We start from the raw sequence: 21,028 nt of genomic DNA on the forward strand, positions 1-21,028 counted from the left end.
CCCCAATGCTAGGTATTGCTCTACCAGTTCTTTTCTAAACTGGGAGATGCTTGCAGTAGCTCTGTGTTGTAAATTGAGTATCTCTATCTCAGATATTTGGCATCAGGCATGTTTCACTTTGGCTCTTTTTTTTTTTTTTTTTTCTCTCGGAGCTGGGGACCGAACCCAGGGCCTTGCTAGGCGAGCGCTCTACCACTGAGCTAAATCCCCAACCCCATCAGGCATGTTTCAGACCCTGGAACCCCTTGGGTTCTGTGATACTCGCATGAACTGTGCTTGATTGAATGCTCAGGCTAGCCAGCTTTGCTGTGATGAAATACACGAGAGATTTGACTTAATAGGGACAGGGCTTACCTTGGCTCCTGGTTTAAAAGGTTTTTCTGTCCATGGCCCTATCTATGACTTTGGTCTTGCCATGAGGAAGAATGTCATGGCAGGAGGCATGGGGAGGGGGGGAAGAGGCAATCAGTGTCCTCAAGGACTCACCTCAATGACCTAGTTCTCCAGCTAGTCCCACCTCCTGGGGTTTCCATCACCTCCAAATAGTACCTCCAGCCAGCCAGCCTGGGCGAGTCCTGAAGTTTCTGTTACTACGTGGACATGAATCCTCCAGCACTTGAGTCTAACCTTAAAATCCCCAAATTGTTCTGGGCAGTGGTGGTGCATGCCTTTAATCCCAGTATTTGGGAGAGGGGAGGGCAGAGGCAGGCAGACCTCCATGAGTTTCAGGCCAGCCTGGCCTACTGAGCAAGTTCCAACCCAGCCAGGGCTACACAGAGAAACCCTGTCTCAAACAAAACAAAACAAAACAAAACAAAACAAAACAAAATAAAACAAAACAGCCCCCAATTGCAGAAATCCATAAAAGCTCTCAGTGTGTGCATGATGCCCAGATGGTTTGGGTTGAGAGCATTAAAGATTTTGAGTTTACAGGTTAGGAATGTACAAACTGTGTTCTGTGATAGGATGCATTTGATCACAACTGTCAAGAAGTGGATTGTGATGCTGTTTTGATGGCTGGTGTCACTGGGTTTGAGAAGTGCCTAGGATCCTCTGGTGTGTCTGGGTGTGGGGGAATTTCCAAAGAGGACTAAACATGGGGTATCCATCCTGAGTGTGGGCAGCAGCGTCTTGTGTATCATGAGAAGCGGAAAGGGGGGCCATCAGTACAGGGTCTCTCTCCACTGCTGCCTAGACACCACCAGGTAAGTAGCCCCTTCCAGCGTCTCACTGAGGACCTGTAAAGAATGGAGTCCACAACCGTGGACTGAAACACTGTGTGCAGAAGTAAGTCTTCCTGTCTTTGTCACAATGATCTAAAGTCTGCTGAACACAGGTTTGCTCAGGGAGGGGTTAGGGGACCACTCTAGTCAGCAGCTGTCATAGTGTGTGGTGCAGCCAGATCACACAGCTTGGAGCTTCCCGTCTGAGGTAGATACGGTCTGGCTCTGTAGCTCAGGCTGGCTTTGGGTTTGCAGTCCTGCTTCAGATCCTTGCAAGCTGGGATTTTTGTTTTTTAATATTTAACGGTTAAACACTTTTTACTTACAGAAAAGTTGTAAAAACAGTAGTTTCCATTGTACCATTTTCTCAGTTTTCCCTAAAGGGTCTTGTAGTAATTATAATACATTTAGTAACAGCAGAAGAATGTCATGTGTCGTCCTGCCAACTGTACCCCAGCCGACTGCACTAGGTTCCAGCACCCAGGGACAGCACCTATGCTGGGTGCTCTTTAAGCCTCCTAGTGTATGCTAGGATTTGGTTTCCAAGTGACTTGATCACTCTACTGTGGTCTTGGCATTTGCTTCTGATCTGGTTAGTTTTCCTCTCCTGCTCACTCTTTTTTTTTTTTTTTTGGTTCTTTTTTTCAGAGCTGGGGACCGAACCCAGGGCCTTGCGCTTCCTAGGTAAGCGCTCTACCACTGAGCTAAATCCCCAGCCCCTCTCCTGCTCACTCTTAGTCTTTTCCTTTTTTCTTTTCCTTTTTTTTTAAATTTTGCAAATTAAAACAAAACAAAACAGGACTGATTAGGAACGGGCTTTGTGGTATATGCTTTAATCCCAGCACTAGGGAGGCCAAGGCAAGTGGATCTCTGAATCCAAGGCCAGCAGAGTTTCAGGACAGATAGAACTATACAGAAAAACCCTATACAAACAAGCAAACAAAGCCCTTTCCAAGCTCTTTCCTGCTGTACAGAAGCCTGTTTCCATTGTTGTGATACAAAGCAATTTTGTCATTTTCTCCTCTCAATTCTCTTACACTGGGTTTTCTGGAAAGTGTATTGCCAATGGCTGGGAAGTTGTGTGGGGTTTACCTGTGTGGAGGTTGAGCCATAGAGGCAGCATGACAGTAGGACACAGGACGAGGGAACATCTCCTGAGTTGTCAGGGGCTCTCTTTGCCGGCTGGCCTGGTGATAGAAAAGGGGCAAGGTTCACTGGAGGACTGACCAGCAAGACCAGGCACAGAAGGACAGACACCCTTTGACATGAGAAGCAGGAAGTGGCTGGGAGAGTTCTTGCCTGGTGACTATTTGAGGTAGAGCCTGTAAAGGGCAAGATTAGAAACACCCTTTATTCCAAGGCAGGATCCGATAATAAGGAAGATAGAAAGGATGTGGCCTTTCTCTCCTGGAGCGTCACCCAGCTGCTGGAAAGAGCACAGGAGGCTGCATCAGCCTGTGCTTCCCTTTGAGCCCTAGCACCCGTGGAGGAGGGGAGAGCCCTTTAGGAGGGCAAGTGGGGCCAGCATTGGTGAGCTCTGGGGACAGGGCTAAGGTTTGTGTGGGCCTCTGCTTCTGTGGAAGGCGTTTTCATTGCTGTTCCCTGAAGAATGGGTAGGGCAGGTCTGGTTTGTGGAGCTGTGAGGGAAAGTGTAGATTAACAGCAGGAAAGGGCTTGGAATGGGTGTATGCCTGTGTTTCCCAAGGACGTGACTAACTGGACAGCTTCAGTGAGCAGCCCCTTGTGTATGTTTCCAGAAGCAATTTGAAGATGATGTCTGTTAGGTTTAAATCAGGAATATTGTGACTAAGAAAGAGAGCACAGGCACACTGCCTGGGGCAGCTAGTGCTGTGTGCTTTCCCAGATGGCAGCAGAGGCATATGTGGGACCTCACTGACTTGGTACTGGGGATGAAGGCGAGTGAGAAGGTTCTTTTCCTAGATGAACTGTTGGGTTGAAGTCAAATAGAAGCAAGAGAGTGGCTGGAGTTAAGGCATCATTTCCTTCTTTTGGTTGAAGACTTGCCGTGTGTTGGTTATCTCTGAAAATCTTCAAGTGAAAAGAAGTTGGCGGTGGAGGGACAGCTAAAGTTTTCTCATGGCGGAGTGGGAGAAGGGAAGGGCATACAGGATGCAGGTTTGGGAGGAATTAGGTAAATTTGAAACCTTGTGGAATATAAGCATGTGCTGTTAAGAACATTTTACATGCTGAGGAGAGAGAGCGATAGAGCCATGTGTTGAGTCAGTTAGTCTAATTTAGTTGCTTTGGGAATTTAGTGAAATAGAAACATCACGACCACACACTGTTACAAACAGTGCCAAGAAAGCATTGCCTGTGTTCACAGTTGCTATACGGGGTTTGCAGAACCGGAGATGCTCAGTGGTCAATGCATTTGCCTTAAAACACCCCTACTGTTATGGCTTCCGGCGTTCACTGATTCTTATCAATGAGAGTGTAATTTCCTTTATTCTGTGGGTAATCAATCAGATGCATCTTCACTGTTCAGGCTAACTTGCTCTCTCAGGGGCACACACATGCCGTGGCACACACATGGAGGTCAGAGGACAGCTTGCAAATGCTGCTCTTCTGCCACGTTGGATCTAGGCTCTGTACTCATCGAGTCACTTCCCTAGCTCCTGTCGGGTTTATATTAAAGGTAGAGATGCGGCTGGATTTAGGCCTGCATTTTCCCCCATAGAGCTAGTAGAATTTTGATTTAGAGCAGGATATTCTGAGCCCCTGGACATTGGTGTGTCATCTAGCTGCCCCACCCCAACTCCTGCACGAGCGCTTCCCTTTGCTCTTCTTCCCTTTGATTCCTTTTTTTTTTTTGAGATAGGGTCTCACGACATAACCCTGGTGGCCTGGAACTCACAGACATCCACCTGCTTCTGCCTCACAAGTTCTGAGGTGCAGGGAGTGAGTAAATCGCTTTGCTTTGAGCCTGGGTCTCTTGTACTCAGCTGGCTGGCCTTGATCTGATCTCGTGCCTGTGTGACAGGATTGTAAGGATGTACCATGTGCTCTTTGAACACTTTTTCTAGGTGGCCATTGTAAAGCAAGCAAAATAGTTTTTGTTTTAATTTTTTATTGAGCAGCTTTTTATTGTAAAGTTTAAGAAGTATGATCAAGGGATAAGCAGGTTTTCTGAAGTTTTTCTCTTGACTTGATGGCTCTTAACTTGTACCAACAAAGATGGGAGATGTTCCTGTGATTCTAAAGGCTTTATTTAGTAGGAAAGGAAGCATGTTGTCTGTCACAGGAAGAAGCAGAGTGGCTATTGGGCAGACTTTAAGTTCTTTCCTTTTTTAAAATGTAAACCGGCCTACCATTTTTCTCTTGGCAATATACATTAAGTACACTGCCATTAGCAAACTGTGGGTATTCATGAATGACTATTACTCTTTTTGCTTATTTGTTTGTTTGTTTGTTTGTTTGTTTTATTTGTTTTTTGAGACAGGGTTTCGCTATGTGACTCTGGCTTAGACTCACTCTGTAGACCAGGCTGGCCTTGAGCTCACAGATACCCGCATGCCTCTGCCTCCAGAGTGCTGGGATTAAAGGAGTGGACCCCATGTCCAGCCTGACTGCTGGTCTCTTAAAGGAAGATGCATTTTATAAAGTTAGAAGTGGAATATAAAGTAGGATAATTAGCTCATTCTGTTTGCGAACTCAAACTGTTGAGAGCCAGGAAGTCAAAGTGAGACAGTTCTGTGGGAACTTTTTCTTTTAGTTTTTTTTTAAGTTTTATGTCCGAGTGTTTGCCTGTGTATGTGTGTGTGCTGTGTGCAAGCCTGTTACCTGTGGAGGTAGGAAGAGGGTGTAGGATCCCTTGGACTTGAGCTACCAAGTGTGTACTGGGAACCAAAATCTCAGGTTTTCCCCAAGACCAGCAAGTGCTCCTAATCCAAGCCATTTCTTCAGCTCCTATATTAACTTTTCTTATAAAAATTTTTAAATGTACATTTATGTGTTTGGCCTTCATGCGTGCCTGTGTGAGGGGGGTCAGAATCCCTGGAACTAAAGTTATAGACAGTTTTGTGCTACAATTTAGGTGCTTGGAATTGAACCTGGGTCTTCTAGAAGGGCAGCCAGTCGTCTTAACCATCTCTCCAGCCCCTCCTATATTAACTTTTAAAAGAAGACCAAGCGCTGTTGAGGGTAAATAAAGGCACCTGCCTAACCCGACAACGTGAGTTCGATTCCTGGGATGCACGGTGGAAGGCGAGAACTGACTCCCAAAAGTTGTCTTTTTATGCCACAGACACATGCACTCGAGTATGTAGGCACATACGCTCACGCTCTCTCTCTCTCTCTCTCTCTCTCTCTCTCTCTCTCTCTTACATACACACACACACACACACACACAGATGTAGTAGTTAAAAAGGTTGAGATTTTAAAAAATAACTTTAAACAAAAGAATGCATTTCTAAGATGGTGATGCTAAGGAGTGGGGGTGAAAATGAAGGAGTCTGCGATAGACCTCGTCTTCCCCTCTGACTTCCCCTCTGAGCGGCCATTCGCTTTGTCTTGCAGTGCAGAAAAGGTCAAGGCACAGGGACGAGTGATTGTGGGTATGGGAAACATTTCTATGAACCAGAAGAGAGGTGTGAAGTTACTGAGCGGCATTTATTACATTAGTTATACAACCCGAGCGGTGCGTCTGCCCGGCCGCAGGCCTCTCCGGTTTCAGGTCGGGCTGCGCTGTCAGTTGTCAGTTGTGCGGCCCTTGCTTTGCATTTTTACCTTAGCATCAGGCTTCCTGAAGGTGAACCTTTGCTAACTAACCTTTAAGTCTGAGAAATGCACCACGGTTTCTCCTTGGGTTCTCATACTGCTCCCAGGAAAAGAGGGTGAACTGTCTGTAGCTAGAGTAGCGTGGCTAGGTCCCAATGAGACCAGGCGGCCTGTGCCTGCCAGGGATGTGTGTTGCAGGCTGACTGACTATACCGTTCTTGCTAAGCTGTCTGAATTTAGCCTTGCTTGAGTCTAGCATGCAGGAAAGCATGGGGGTCAATAAGCCGTCAATGACCAGCTGTTGATGACTAGTGGGTCTGGCCCTGTGGAGTATGAGGCAGGGAATGACCGGTTAAGAACACCTGCAGCAGCGCCTCTGAGTGTCACACAGGGCTGGCTTCTCTGGCGACCTTTTGTTTCTTGTGAGTTTTCTGTCCTTGGCCTTTAACCCAGTGAGTATTTGAAATATTTCCTGCTGCTGTTGTTTCTGAGTTGATTGCCCTCTAATGGATAGTGTGTGACTGTGATGTCTTTTGATTACATCATCATAAAGAGAGGCTGAGACACAAATCTCGTGTTCCTGTGAAGAAAGCCTAGAGTTCTCAGGGCCCTGATAGGACTGGGGCTGACTAAACCCGGTTCTCAGCTTTTGGATCTTTCAAAGATCTGCCTTTCAACCAAGGCGTGGGTGAAAGAGCTGGTTTATGGTTCTAGAATCAAGCATAGTACGCTACCCCGGAACTGCACCTCAGCCTGATTCCACATTCTGGGCTTTCAAAAAAGAGAGAGCGATAAAACATGCAGTTGCCTAGTTTGTGCTAGACACAGCCCCTTCAGCGGTACAGCTTCATTATGGGTGTTTGGTTCACATCAGCAGTGTGGAGCTTGGAGATAGAGGTGTCATTCTGAAGTGGGGGGGATTCTTTTATGTGACTGTAATAGCCGGTAGATTGTTTCCCAGTCCCTCCATTTTACAGTTTGAATGCTCAATACCATTTTTAAAAAGAAAGTCACATCCACTTCATCTGTGGATGATCTCTTAGAGACCCTTTAACGTCAGCCTCACTTTGAGATTGAGTCTTATTTCTTGGGTGCAGCCTTTCAGGTTGTTGTCTGGGTCAGCAGTAGAAAATGTAGTGACCAGAGTTTGCTTCCAAGGAGAGGAGACCACCGGGACAAATCCCTGCCTCTTTCCCAGCTCTGTGTGTGACTCGGTGGCTTATGATTCCACATCTGTTGAACTTGTATTTTTCTCCTCTTCAGCAATCATGTCCCCGAAGTCTCAGCGGTAATATATTGAGAGGCCATGCTGCGCCTGAGGCCTGTATGGGTGTCCTGTGTGTGTCCACTCTCATCTGGGTTGCTTTTTACCTTGATCCGAAGATTTGGATGTGCACCTCATCTTCAACCTTTTATAGATTGTAAGAAAAATGTTAAATATAAAATATGAAATGTGGAGTCAGCGTCTCAGACCAGCAGGGAGTCCTGAAGAGCGGACAGTCCAGGGCTGTCTGCTTACGAGTCCTCTGGGCCGACTAAGTTCCCAGTCAGCCTCAGGGCCACTCCCTTTCACCTCCTCTCTTCCTGCTTCCATGCTCTTCCGTCCATATTTCCTTCTCTTCTTGGCTGCCTCCCTTCACCGCTGAAGGATGCACCAAGTCCAAAGTAAAATCTGTTACTTCCTTTCCTCCTGGCATTCTAGAGCTGGTGAGTGGCAGATCTGAGCCCAGACAAGACCTGTGACCCTGCTTTGGGGCTTGTTTGTTCCTTAGCATTTATGATGTGAAGAGGATGGGAGCGCTGGGACACACAGGGACTATTCCAGAAAATAACAGCCCAGGTGGAACCATCCAGGTGCAGAGATGGGCGTGCCTCTCCTGTCCCCTCTGTCTTTATTCTCTGCCAGAGGGTTGCGGGGGTTTCGTAGAGGAAGACTCCAGCACTGAGTGGACTTGCATAGCTTTCATTTCTGGTAATGGCTTTACTTATTTTATTTTCCTAAAACTCCATCCTACCCCAGAGTCAGTCAATTTTCCTTCCTTCCTTCCCACCTTCCTTCCTTCCTTCCTTCCTTCCTTCCTTCCCACCTTCCTTCCTTCCCACCTTCCCTCCTTCCTTCCTTCCCACCTTCCTTCCTTCCCTCCTTCCTTCCTTCCATCCTTCTGTCCTTCCTTCCTTCCCTCCTTCCTTCCTTCCTTCCTTCCCTCCTTCCTTCCCACCTTCCTTCCATCCTTCCTTCCCTCCTTCCTTCCTTCCATCCTTCCTTCCTTCCTTCCCTCCTTCCTTCCTTCCTTCCCACCTTCCTTCCTTCCTTCCCACCTTCCTTCCTTCCTTCCTTCCTTCCTTCCATCCTTTTGTCCTTCCTTCCCACCTTCCTTCCTTCCTTCCATCCTTCCTTCCTTCCTTCCATCCTTCCTTCCTTCCCACCTTCCTTCCTTCCCACCTTCCTTTTTTCCTTCTTTCCTTCCCACCTTCCTTCCTTCCTTCCCACCTTCCTTCCTTCCTTCCTTCCATCCTTCCTTCCTTCCCACCTTCCTTCCTTCCTTCCCATCTTCCTTCCTTCCTTCCTTCCTTCCATCCACCCTTCCTTCCTTCCTACCTTCCTTCCTTCCCACCTTTCTTCCTTCCTTCCTTCCTTCCCTCCTTCCTTCCTTCCATCCTTCTGTCCTTCCTTCCTTCCCTCCTTCCTTCCTTCCTTCCCACCTTCCTTCCTTCCTTCCTTCCTTCCTTCCCACCTTCCTTCCTTCCCACCTTCCTTCCTTCCTTCCCTCCCACCTTCCTTCCTTCCTTCCCACCTTCCTTCCTTCCTTCCTTCCTTCCTTCCTTCCTTCCTTCCTTCCTTCCTTCTGAGTCAGTGATTCTTTGTGTAGCCCCGGCTGCCCTGGAACTCACACTGCAGACCAGGCTAGCCCCAAACTCAGAGATCTTCCTGCCTCTGCTTCCTTAGTGCTGTGATTAAGGGCGTGAGCTGCCATACTTGACTTTTTCTTTTTCAACACAATAGGAGAGCTGGTTCCACGATTCTTTTTCCCCCCCCCCTCGGAGCTGGGGACTGAACCCAGGGCCTTGTGCTTCCTAGGCAAGCGCTCTACCACTGAGCTAAATCCCCAACAATAGGAGAGCTGGAATTAAAGATGGAGGGGTGACTTCCTTAGGGGTTAGAGATGGAGGGGTGACTTCCTTAGGGGTTAGAGATGGAGGGGTGACTTCCTTAGGGGTTAGAGATGGAGGGGTGACTTCCTTAGGGGTTAGAGATGGAGGGGTGACTTCCTTAGGGGTTAGAGATGGAGGGGTGACTTCTTAGGGATTAGATATGGAGGGGTGACTTCCTTAGGCATTAGAGATGGAGGGGTGACTTCTTAGGGATTAGAGATGGAGGGGTGACTTCTTAGGGATTAGATATGGAGGGGTGACTTCCTTAGGGGTTAGAGATGGAGGGGTGACTTCCTTAGGGATTAGAGATGGAGGGGTGACTTCTTAGGGGTTAGAGATGGAGGGGTGACTTCTTAGGGATTAGAGATGGAGGGGTGACTTCTTAGGGATTAGAGATGGAGGGGTGACTTCCTTAGGGGTTATGACTTCCTTAGGGGTTAGAGATGGAGGGGTGACTTCCTTAGGGGTTAGAGATGGAGGGGTGACTTCTTAGGGATTAGAGATGGAGGGGTGACTTCTTAGGGATTAGAGATGGAGGGGTGACTTCCTTAGGGGTTAGAGATGGAGGGGTGACTTCTTAGGGATTAGAGATGGAGGGGTGACTTCCTTAGGGGTTAGAGATGGAGGGGTGACTTCCTTAGGGGTTACAGATGGAGGGGTGACTTCTAAGGGGTTAGAGATGGAGGGGTGACTTCCTTAGGGAATAGATAGAAAGCATCCCAGATGACTTTAGTGGACACCTTGTGGTAAGTGTGTGTGTGTATAACTAATTGATTCTTCTGTGGATGGATTTTGAAATCCGTAGTTGTTTTTATTGAATTCTTCTGTCAGTGTAGCATCCCAAATCTGATGGTAACTGAAATTATCAGCTTGTGCTATTGAGTTAGACATCATCAGGATGAAAATGTTTGGAGAAGGAACTTTTTATGGAAACACTGTGATGACTCTAGCAGCAGTAGCTTTGGTGATGTCACACTGAACTATGCCAGGGCTCTTCTGCTTAGCTAGGACGCTGGTCTTGTGCCGGACTGTGGACCTGCTATGGTAGGTTCGTATTTGCCTATCACTTTGACTCAGATTTCCATAGTTACTGCACAGTGGACTTTCGGCCTTGCACACTTTCAAGGTGTTTATCTCTGTTAGTGTGGATGCTTCAGTAGGGCCCGACATTATAATTAGTGTTAATCAGCTAGTGTGAATGATACAGTAGGGCTGACGTCATTATGAGTGCTAATTGTTGAGTGTGAACACCACAGTAGGGCTGACGTCATTATCAGTGCTAATTCTGGAATTCTTTTTCCTTCCTCTAACAGAACATCTGATCAAATTCATGACCATGGGGGATATGAAGACCCCAGACTTTGATGACCTCTTGGCAGCGTTTGACATACCAGATATGGTTGATCCTAAAGCAGCCATTGAGTCTGGGCACGATGACCACGAAAGCCACATTAAGCAGAATGCTCACGTGGATGACGACTCTCACACACCATCATCCTCAGATGTTGGCGTTAGTGTGATTGTGAAGAATGTTCGCAACATCGACTCCTCTGAGGGAGTGGAAAAAGATGGCCACAATCCCACAGGCAATGGCTTGCATAACGGGTTTCTCACGGCCTCCTCTCTTGACAGCTATGGTAAGGATGGAGCCAAGTCCTTAAAAGGAGACACACCTGCCTCAGAGGTGACTCTTAAAGACCCAGCGTTCAGCCAGTTCAGCCCCATCTCCAGCGCCGAGGAGTTTGAGGATGATGAGAAAATAGAGGTGGATGACCCACCTGATAAGGAGGAGACGAGGGCCAATTTCAGATCAAATGTGCTGACGGGCTCCGCTCCCCAGCAGGACTTCGACAAACTGAAGGCACTTGGAGGGGAAAACACAAGCAAGACTGGAGTCTCTGCATCAGGTCATGCAGATAAAAACAAAGTCAAGAGAGAAGCAGAAAGCAATTCCATAACCCTGAGTGTCTATGAGCCGTTTAAGGTCAGAAAAGCAGAGGATAAGTTGAAGGAGAACTCTGAGAAGATGCTTGAAAGCAGGGTCCTGGATGGGAAGCCGAGCTCCGAGAAGAACGACCCTGCCATTGCTGCTGCCACATCTTCCAAAACAAAGTCGTCCTCCAAGCTCTCGTCGTGCATAGCCGCCATTGCGGCTCTGAGTGCGAAAAAGGCTGCATCTGACTCCTGCAAAGAGCCTGTGGCCAATTCCAGGGAAGCATCTCCACTACCAAAAGAAGTGAATGACAGTCCCAAAGCCGCTGACAAGTCTCCGGAATCCCAGAATCTCATCGATGGCACCAAGAAGGCCTCTCTGAAGCCGTCAGATAGTCCCAGGAGCGTATCCAGTGAGAACAGCAGCAAAGGGTCCCCATCCTCTCCTGTGGGGTCTACCCCAGCTATCCCCAAAGTCCGCATCAAGACCATCAAGACATCATCTGGGGAGATCAAGAGGACAGTGACCAGAGTACTGCCAGAAGTGGATCTGGACTCTGGGAAGAAGCCTTCTGAGCAGGCAGCGTCCGTGATGGCGTCTGTGACGTCACTTCTGTCATCTTCAGCATCAGCTGCGGTCCTCTCCTCACCCCCCAGGGCACCTCTGCCGACAGCCATGGTTACCAGTGCGGTTTCCTCTGCAGAGCTGACTCCCAAACAGGTAACCATCAAGCCCGTGGCTACAGCTTTTCTTCCTGTGTCTGCCGTCAAGACAGCAGGGTCTCAAGTCATCAACCTGAAGCTGGCTAACAACACAACGGTGAAAGCCACGGTCATCTCGGCTGCCTCTGTTCAGAGCGCCAGCAGTGCCATCATCAAAGCTGCCAATGCCATCCAGCAGCAAACCGTTGTGGTGCCGGCCTCCAGTCTGGCCAATGCCAAACTCGTGCCAAAGACTGTGCACCTTGCCAACCTTAACCTCCTGCCTCAGGGTGCCCAGGCCACCTCTGAACTCCGCCAAGTGCTCACCAAACCTCAGCAGCAAATAAAGCAGGCAATACTCAATGCCGCGGCCGCGCAGCCACCCAAGAAGGTGTCCCGGGTCCAGGTGGTGTCCTCCTTGCAGAGTTCTGTGGTGGAAGCTTTCAACAAGGTGCTGAGCAGCGTCAACCCAGTCCCTGTTTACATCCCGAACCTCAGTCCTCCCGCCAGTGCCGGGATCACGTTACCGATGCGCGGGTACAAGTGCTTGGAGTGCGGGGACTCCTTCGCCCTGGAAAAGAGCCTGAGCCAGCACTACGACAGGCGCAGCGTGCGCATCGAAGTGACGTGCAACCACTGTACGAAGAACCTTGTTTTTTACAACAAGTGCAGCCTCCTTTCCCACGCCCGAGGGCATAAGGAGAAAGGCGTGGTGATGCAGTGCTCCCACTTAATCCTAAAACCAGTCCCAGCAGACCAGATGATAGTGTCTCCGTCCAGCAATACTGCTGCTTCCACTCTGCCGAGCTCGGTGGGAGCTGCCACACACACTGTCGCCAAAGTACAGCCTGGCCTAACCGGGGCGGTTATCTCAGCTCCTCCAAGCACACCCATCAGCCCAGCCATGCCCCTAGACGAAGACCCCTCCAAGCTCTGTAGACACAGTCTCAAGTGTTTGGAGTGCAATGAAGTCTTCCAGGATGAGACGTCCCTGGCCACACATTTCCAGCATGCCGCAGACACATGTGGACAAGTAGAGTATCATTTACATTTTGGTGTTTCGGTGATGAGTCTGTAGCCACGGGTGCTCCATCAGATGCCTTGAATTTAGGGTGGCGGTACATTTAACGTGGAGAGAGGGGTGTGTGTGTGTGTGTGTGTGTGTGTGTGTGTGTGTGTGTGTGAGAGAGAGAGAGAGAGAGAGAGAGTGGGTGTGTGTGTGTGTAAGTATAAGCGCAGGAAAGGGTTTCATAGATGGTTTTCATAGTATAGGCGTAGTGCTGAAATAAAAGAGTGATTCTCTACCAGATAGAAGATTGTATGCTCTGGTTGTTTTATGTTAAGTAATTCTCAGGCATTGGAAGTCCGAGACTTAGCAGTAAATCCAGTGCCCTCTCATTTTAAGTGTTTAGTTTGGATTACATTGGCCCAGTATCTGAGCGTTTCAGTTTTGAAATTTTGACAATTTCTGATATCTATAGCAGTGAAATGACTTAAACACTGCCGGGCATGACTGAGGCACGTCTACTTAGAGCCTGTTTTATAAGTGTGTTCAGTAATGGTCATGGTGATTTTAACATCAAATTGCCAATCACCTGACTCCGCAAACCTTTGTGTCTGTGACTTTTCGAGGTGAAGTTCAGGTTGCTGTTGCTGAAAGACAGTTTATAATGTGCATCAATCTTTACCTCATTCACTTTCTCCATGAAACAGGCTCTGGCTAATACACGGCGTGCGTAACAAACATTCCTTATATGCTGGGTGAAATAATTGCCAACTAGAGAGAACATGGGGTGTGTGTGTGTCAGTGTGTGTGTGCAGGAAGAGCACCCACACAGACACACACAGACACACACACAGACACACACAGACACACACACACAGACACACACACACACAGACACCCACACAGACACACACACACTCACACACACACACACACAGACACACAGACACACAGACACACACAGACACACACACAGACACACACACAGACACACACAGACACACACACAGACACACACAGACACACACACACAGACACACACAGACACACACACACACAGACACACACAGACACACACACACACAGACACACACACAGACACACACACAGACACACACACAGACACACACAGACACCCACACACACACACACAGACACACACACACACAGACACACACAGACACACACACACACTCAACACACACTCAACACACACTCACACACACAGACACACACACAGACACACACACAGACACACACACACACACTCACACACACACAGACACACACAGACACCCACACAGACACACACACACACACACACACACTCAACACACACTCACACACACACAGACACCCACACAGACACACACAGACACACACACAGACACACAGACACACACACAGACACACACACAGACACACAGACACACACACAGACACACACAGACACCCACACAGACACACACACAGACACACACACACACACACACACACACAGACACACATACAGACACACACACAGACACACACTCACACACACACACAGACAACATTTTGTTGGGTGAAAAGACTTGTGTGGCTCAAAAGGGTGGGGGGCCTGGGTTGAGCCCCGTTCGAGGGCCTCAGCCTCGCTGGTGTGAAGACCCAGTGGTAGGTGAGTTTCCCTTTCTTTCCCCCAGAATCTTGTTCTCTAGGAGCTTTGTGTTGTGTGGTCAGAAGCCTGATACTGTCTGTAGTTTTTCAAGGTCAGCCACTGACTTAAACTGTGTGTAGGATTTTGAGTTTAGGGAATGAAAGATAATACCTGTTATGTTATTTGCTTGTTTTGTTTGTTTTCTCCCCCGTGTTTTCTGTCTAGTTGAAGAGGAGTTTTAACCACATTTTTGCAGGTTTGAGTGTTTCATGTATCCAGGGAGAGGAGGAGTTATCATGCTGGCTCTTGCTGTCAGAGCACGTCCTAGTGATGACTGAAAGCTGGGTTCTGCCCATGCACACAGCCCCCTACCTTGTCAGCAGTCTCCCTAGGTCAGGCTTCCTCTTCATCATGAAGAGCAAAGCCCCAGAGTCATTTCCTGATTGATTGTGCTGTTGTGTGTCAGTGGGCAGTGTGGTGGCCTGGCTCCCGCAGGGCCCAGGCTGCACCTCATGGTTGTGGCTTCTTAGTTTGGCTGCCCTCAGCTGTGCCTTGCCTTGGGGCCTGGAAGGACCTGACTAGAGTGGTGCCTGTGCTTCCAGCTTTTCTCAGATTCTCAGGATTGACGCTTGGGCTGGGGCAAGTGGTGACGCTCTCCCTAGGGGAGGTGAGTCTCCTGTTCCTTGGTCTTTTCTCTTTTTAAACCGTATTTTGCTGGGACAAGTAAACCCTGATGTTGGTGACCTACGTCTGGAATCCAAAGGAATGAGTCCTGGCAGATGTACATTGAGTAAACATAATACGCCCTCTCTCTACTTATGCCCAAGACCATCCAGACCCTCAGTAGCTGTTTGTCGGTCAGCTTGTGCTCTTCGGGTGCTTTAGCAGCGCCTGTGTGGCGCTCTCCTCCCGGCACTCCTTTCTCCGTCTCTCTGCAGTCCTGGTCCAGAAGACTCACATACAGTCTTGGTGTGCATAGGTAGCTGCTCCCCTGCTCCAGGGGAGATGCATGATTCTACCTCAGCAGCTTGGGCCTGTGCTAGCTTTGCATGGAATGGCTCTTCCTCCCGGCTCTACTCTGAGCCACTTCGAGACTTTTCTGAAGCAGGAAGAACAATATGGCTTCAAAATGTGGTGGGAGCTGGGTGCCCTTCACTACTGCTACTGCAGCAGCAGGTGGCAGGGCCGCAGTATTGGGAAGGGATTATAGTTTTTATCCATTGTTGAGCTTACCAACCACATGCATTTTAGCTAGTGTCAGTTCAGGAAATACCTACCTGTCAAAACAGTGTCTTTTCTGAGAGTGATACTTAATTTTTTTTTTTCTTAGAAAATTTGGAGGTTGAACCAGGGTACCAAAGGCTTTTCCAAGCCTGATTCCTGTTTTCTGCTGTGTCCAAGGATTTAAAACCTACTTTTGTTTTCCATTTTCCCTTTAACCTCCACCTTCTTGGTTCCTCATTGGTGAGTTGAGAAACAGGATTGCTTCACAGCTGTAAAAGCCCTGTCCTCATGTCCCAGCATGCTCTCTGAGGCAGGTTCCAGTGCCGTCAAAGTGTGGGCTCCACTCTTGACTTCCCCGAGATGGGCCCCAGTGTCAGTCTTAGTTAGAGTCATCCACAGTCGATTTCTGGAGTGTTCCTGCTGTCTCTGTAGATTCCGAAGGGTTGAAAGTGTCCTTTGGGCCCTCGACCAGCTGGTGCCTTACACTCTCAGTTGATTTTAGCTGGGCCTGGAGAAGCAGGCAGTATGGTAGTGGGATCCTATTTCTTTTCTTATTTTGAGATAATTGTAGGTCCATGCAAGAAATATGAGAAGTTCTATGCAAACCCTTCATTTAGTACCCCCAATGACAGTCCATAGAAACACAAAGTAATATCACAGCCAAAACATTGACAGCGGCGTGGTCAGGTAGCACAATTATTTCCCCCCCATGAGAATAACTCTCATTGCCACCCTGTTGTGTCTTAGCCCCTGGCAACTGCTACCTGTCTGCCTTCTGGACATTTGCACATTCACTAATGTTAAGGTAAGGAGATCCGTGCAGTATGTAAGAGGATGGGCAGTACAGTTCCCTGGAAACATCTAAATACCTGGATCAGTACAGATGCCGCCTTATGGTGGATGATGTCATGTTCTCAGTAAACCATCATTAATTGACAGTATAAGAAAATGCCCACGATTGGGGCTGGAGAGATAGCTCAGCTGTTAAGAGCATTGGCTGTTCTTCCAGAAGACCTGGGGTCAATTCCAGCACCCGCATAGCAGCTCATAACTGTTTGTAACTCTAGTCCCAGGGGATCTGACATTCTCACACCAATACACATCGAATAAAATTAAATAAATTATTTAAAAAGAAAGAAAGAAAGAAAAGAAAGTGCCCAAGACAAGTGCAGATATCTTAGCTTTGAAACATAGCACACGGAAGTGTTATTTGGGATTGTGTGGCTCTGGCTGACCGCCCAGCACTGAAGAAATTGCAGGCTGCACGGGGAAGATCAGGATTGAGGACTTACTTCCCTACATCAAAATGTTCTGAGCCAATCCCTAGTTTAGGCCCCCTGTCGTCTGTTCTGTTCTATTGGGGTGTGGTAGCACAGTAATGTGGCTGTACCATGGTTCTGGTTTTTGTTTTGTTTCTGGTTTTATTACAAAGATGTTGGCTGGAGAGACGGAGTTCTCGCCGCTCCTGGTAGGACAGTGATTTGCTTCTCACCCACGTGGCCTTCACAACTGTCTATAATTCCAGTTCCAGGGCATCTGATGCCCTCCTGACCCCTGTGGGTACTGCATTCATGTGTTGCTCATACATACATGCAGGCAGAACACATTCAAATTAAGTATTTTAAGAAATGTGTGTGTGCTCATGTGCATCTGTAGATGTTGTATATGTGTGTGCATGTGTGTCATTGAGGAGTTGATGTCCGGTGATTGCCTTCATTTTTCTCCACCTTACTGTTTATAAAAATTCTTAGACACTTATTTGTGTTATGTGTAGGAGTGCTTTGTGTGTTCCACACATGCCTGGTACCCATGCGGATGCTAGGATTGAACCCAGGTCCTCTGCAAGAGTAACAAGTGCATTTTGTTTGTTTTTATCGTGTGTAGCCTTATCTGTCCAGGAACTTGCTATCTAGACCCTCTTGTATTCACAGGGACACCTGCCTCTGCCTTCTGAACGTGAGGGTTAAAAGCACTAGCTACATGCCAGGTACCCCAAAGGTCTTTGGTTCTGTGTTTCACGTTTGTGCCTGTGATTGGTTTTGAACTTTCGTAGGCACCCGACCAGGCTGCTCAGTTTTTAGTCCATGCTCGACTGTGTTCTCTAGCATCCCTTGCTGAAAAGGCTGCTGGTCTTTCCTCCTGGGAATGGTGTGCACCTTTGCCAGATTGTCACTGACATATTGGTGGGGTGTTTGTTGGTCCATGTGTCTGTCTCTCTCTCCATACACCCAGGCTTAAAGCTCACGATATACACTGTTCTCAGTAGAGCAGATGATTCTCCTCCAGGGTTGCTTCCAAGATCCCACTCACTTGCCTCCTATATGAAGTCAGAATATCTACAAGGAAGTTGTGCCAGCCCCAGCCCCATGGTGGAAATTAGGGTAAAGGTCCGAAGTACTTTAAAGGGAGAATTGGCATCTTTATGTGCTGAGCCTTTTAGTCCTCAGACAGCCTGGCCCCACATGTTCAAGTCTTTAACCGCTGTGTGTTTTCCAGCATGTATGTTCTGTTCATGCTTTGGTAGATTTTTGGTTGTTTGATTGATCAATTAGTTGTTTGTCGTACTGGGAATGAAACATAGAGCTCAAGATAGGCTAACCTGAATCCCCACCTGAAATCTATCATCTTAAAACAATTATAATTTTGCTATGCATAAGTCCATTGGTAGTATATAGAGAAATCAATGTTTATTTATTTTGTATTCTGCAATTCTCTTGAACTTACTGGTTTCAGAGTTTGGGGTTCAGCTACTGATTTCTCAGGTATGGGAATAGCCGTACTCTAAGGAGTGGTGCCTGGTCAGGCTGTGTGACCCTTTGGCTGCACTGGGAGGACAGGAAAGGACACTTGTGCGCCATTTTTCTGGAAGAGGAAGTTCTCCACTTTGCTTTGTTGTTGCCTTAAGACGAGATGTTGCTCTGCAGTTCAGGCCGGCTTCGAATTTAGGATCTTTGCTTCCCTGTGGTGGAATTTCATACCTGTACTTGGCCTTGTTTTAATTTTTTATTTTAAAAAAAAAAGATTTATTTTATTCACATGAGTACACTGTCGTTGTCTTCAGACACACCAGAAGAGGCCATCAGATCTCATTACAGATGGTTGTGAGCCACCATGTGATTGCTGGGATTTGAACTCGGGACTTTTTGGAACAGCAGTCAGTGCTCTTAACCACTGAGCCATCCCTCCAGCCCCTACTTTTCTTAAAGATTGGGTCCCTCTATTGTGTAGCTCTGACTATCCTGGAATTTGCTGTGTAGAAGAGGTTGGTCTCAAACTTAGAGGGATACACTTGCTCCACCTGAGCTCCTGTGGTGAGATTTGGTTCCTCTTATTTAAATCAATTGTTTTTGATTAGCATACAAAGAAATACATTCACTGTGGCTTTCCTTGGGTGGTATTCTGTTGTGGTTTTATGTGCCCTGTCCTTCCTTCTCCTTCCCACCCCACTTCCTCCTTGGCAGATAGTTCCTTCCACGCCATGCATCCATTTAGAGATTTCTGACTGGCCATTCACTACCCAGTGTCAGTTTCTTTCCCCTCAGCCACATGTTCCAGAGAGACAGCTTCTCTTTCCTCTCATGGCCAGTGATTGGCCCTCAGCCTTTCTCCTCAGCTCTCAGCCATTTTGTATAGCTCAGCCCTAGCTCCCCAACCACAGGTGCCCCCCCCCTTCTTTCTCTCTCTCTCCCTCTCTTCGTCCCTCTCTTCCTCCCTCCCCCTCCCTCCCTCTCTCCCTCTCTCTGCCTGCCTGCCTGTCTGTCTCATGTATTTTTAGAACGGATCTTTGTTGAGACCTGTGCTTCTGAGCCTAGCAAGGCTTTCTTCCTAAGACTTCTGCTGTGACTCCCACTCTTGGCATTCAGCCTTTGGAGACTGTGTCCATGACATTTGCTGAGCCTGTCTCCGCTGGTCTCTGTTGTCCTTCCCATGTTTTATGAATGACCTGTAGGAATCCTGCAGCTACCCCAGAGCAGCAGAACACCTCTTTTTCAGGGGCTGGTACCATGCTCAGCCATGCCCGGTAGTCTCTGGAAAGAGCTGGCTTGCCGTAGAGGATGTGTGTAGGCTTCCTTGGCTTGCACTACTCTTGGCCTGTGTCCGAGTCATGGGATTTATCATACGTGGCAGGTGATGTGGTCCAGGGTCCCCAGCATATGCTTGGGTGGGTTCTGCAGCTGAGGGAAAGGGTCCTCTCTTCCTTGCAGCACGGAATGGAGTAGTATAATGAAAACAAAGCCGTGGGCAGGCGACACATTCACACATGCACACTCGAGATATGCACTTGTCCTCACACGTACTCTCAGGCACACTCTTGCACTCACTTGCGTATTTATAGACTCACATTCATTCATGCACTTACAAACAGACTCATTAACTCACATGTACTCACAACCACAGGCTGCAGTTTGGGGCTCCCCTTTTCACTGCCTGATGCATAACTTCAGGCACCTTGAGCAAGTCAGTGAGTACATCGTGAGGCCAGGTGAAGTGTTCAAGAACTGATGTCTGCAGGTTTAAAAGTTGATGCCGAGATTCACTTCTTAGTAGAAGCATGACGAAGTGTAGCCGGATGCACGTGTGACAGCTCAGGCCAGTGCTGGGAAGGTGGACTCCCGCAAGGGGACTCGGGGGCTGACTGACAGTCCCGCTATACAGCGAGCCCCAAGTCCCAGTGAAAGACTCTGTCTTTAAAAGAAGCTGGGAAAGGGTTTGAGGAAGATGCCTCATGTCACCTCTGATCTTCACAAATAAGTCCACGTGTGAATGCATTTAGTTTAAAGTAAGTTCTTAATTGTAAAGCATGTTTCTGTAGGTTTCACATTATTGTAAAATCAGTCTGCACCAGGCTCTTGGGTATATATTTTTTTATTTTGCAATTAGAAAAACAAGAGTCCAACTGGTAGAGCTTAGTATGTTCTTCATTGCCAGCTCATGCCTCGCCTTCATTTTGTTGCTTCCCAACTTTAAGGTTGGGGCCCTGAGGAACCCCAGAGTGCAGCCTTGGGCTTGTTTGGGCATTGGCCTCAGGAGAGCAGCAGATAGGGAAGGCATATCTGCTTGGCCCTCACTTTTAGAGGCTGATAACGTGTTCAGTCTCAAGAGCTTTATGGGCAGTTAAACTTTGCTTTTTCATATTTAAAGTTATGTGTACGGGGCCTGTGCACCACGCCCATGCTTGATGTCCATGGAGGTCGGGGCATAGGATCCCTGGAATTGGGATTATTAGTGGCTATAAGTCAGCATGGATGCCGGACCCTCTACCAGAGCAGCTAGTGCTCTTTTAGACTGTCAAGCCACCTCTCCAGTCCCTCTAAGCAATTACAAAAATATATTTTGGTTTTTGGACTGGTGAGATGGCTCAGCAGTAAATGTACCTGCCTCACCAAGCTTGAGTACCCGAGTTCAATCCCTGGA

The 21,028-nt window shown here is 48.0% G+C and overlaps 1 protein-coding gene and 1 pseudogene across 22 annotated transcripts in view; one reads left to right on the top strand and one right to left on the bottom strand.

Annotated features, from left to right (window-relative positions):
- The window catches only part of Zfp532 (zinc finger protein 532), a 123,570-nt gene that overhangs the window by 53,627 nt on the left and 48,915 nt on the right, over nt 1-21,028 (top strand). For 21 of the 22 annotated variants that reach the window (XR_010059568.1, XM_039096798.2, XM_063277316.1 and 18 more), the window contains one exon: nt 10,427-12,780. Coding sequence is in view for 21 of the 22 variants with exons in the window: in XM_039096798.2 (XP_038952726.1) it covers nt 10,427-12,780 (2,354 nt within the window). In the remaining variant the exon portion in view is untranslated. Of the gene's footprint in view, nt 1-7,359; nt 7,382-10,426; nt 12,781-21,028 lie in introns of those variants that run through there. The other variant, XM_017600947.3, reaches the window with a different exon arrangement.
- Nucleotides 13,348-19,367, bottom strand: LOC134482952 (keratin-associated protein 10-4-like; annotated as a pseudogene).

This window comes from Rattus norvegicus, chromosome 18 (genome assembly GCF_036323735.1).
Source record: "Rattus norvegicus strain BN/NHsdMcwi chromosome 18, GRCr8, whole genome shotgun sequence".
NCBI classification, from domain to species: domain Eukaryota; kingdom Metazoa; phylum Chordata; class Mammalia; order Rodentia; family Muridae; genus Rattus; species Rattus norvegicus.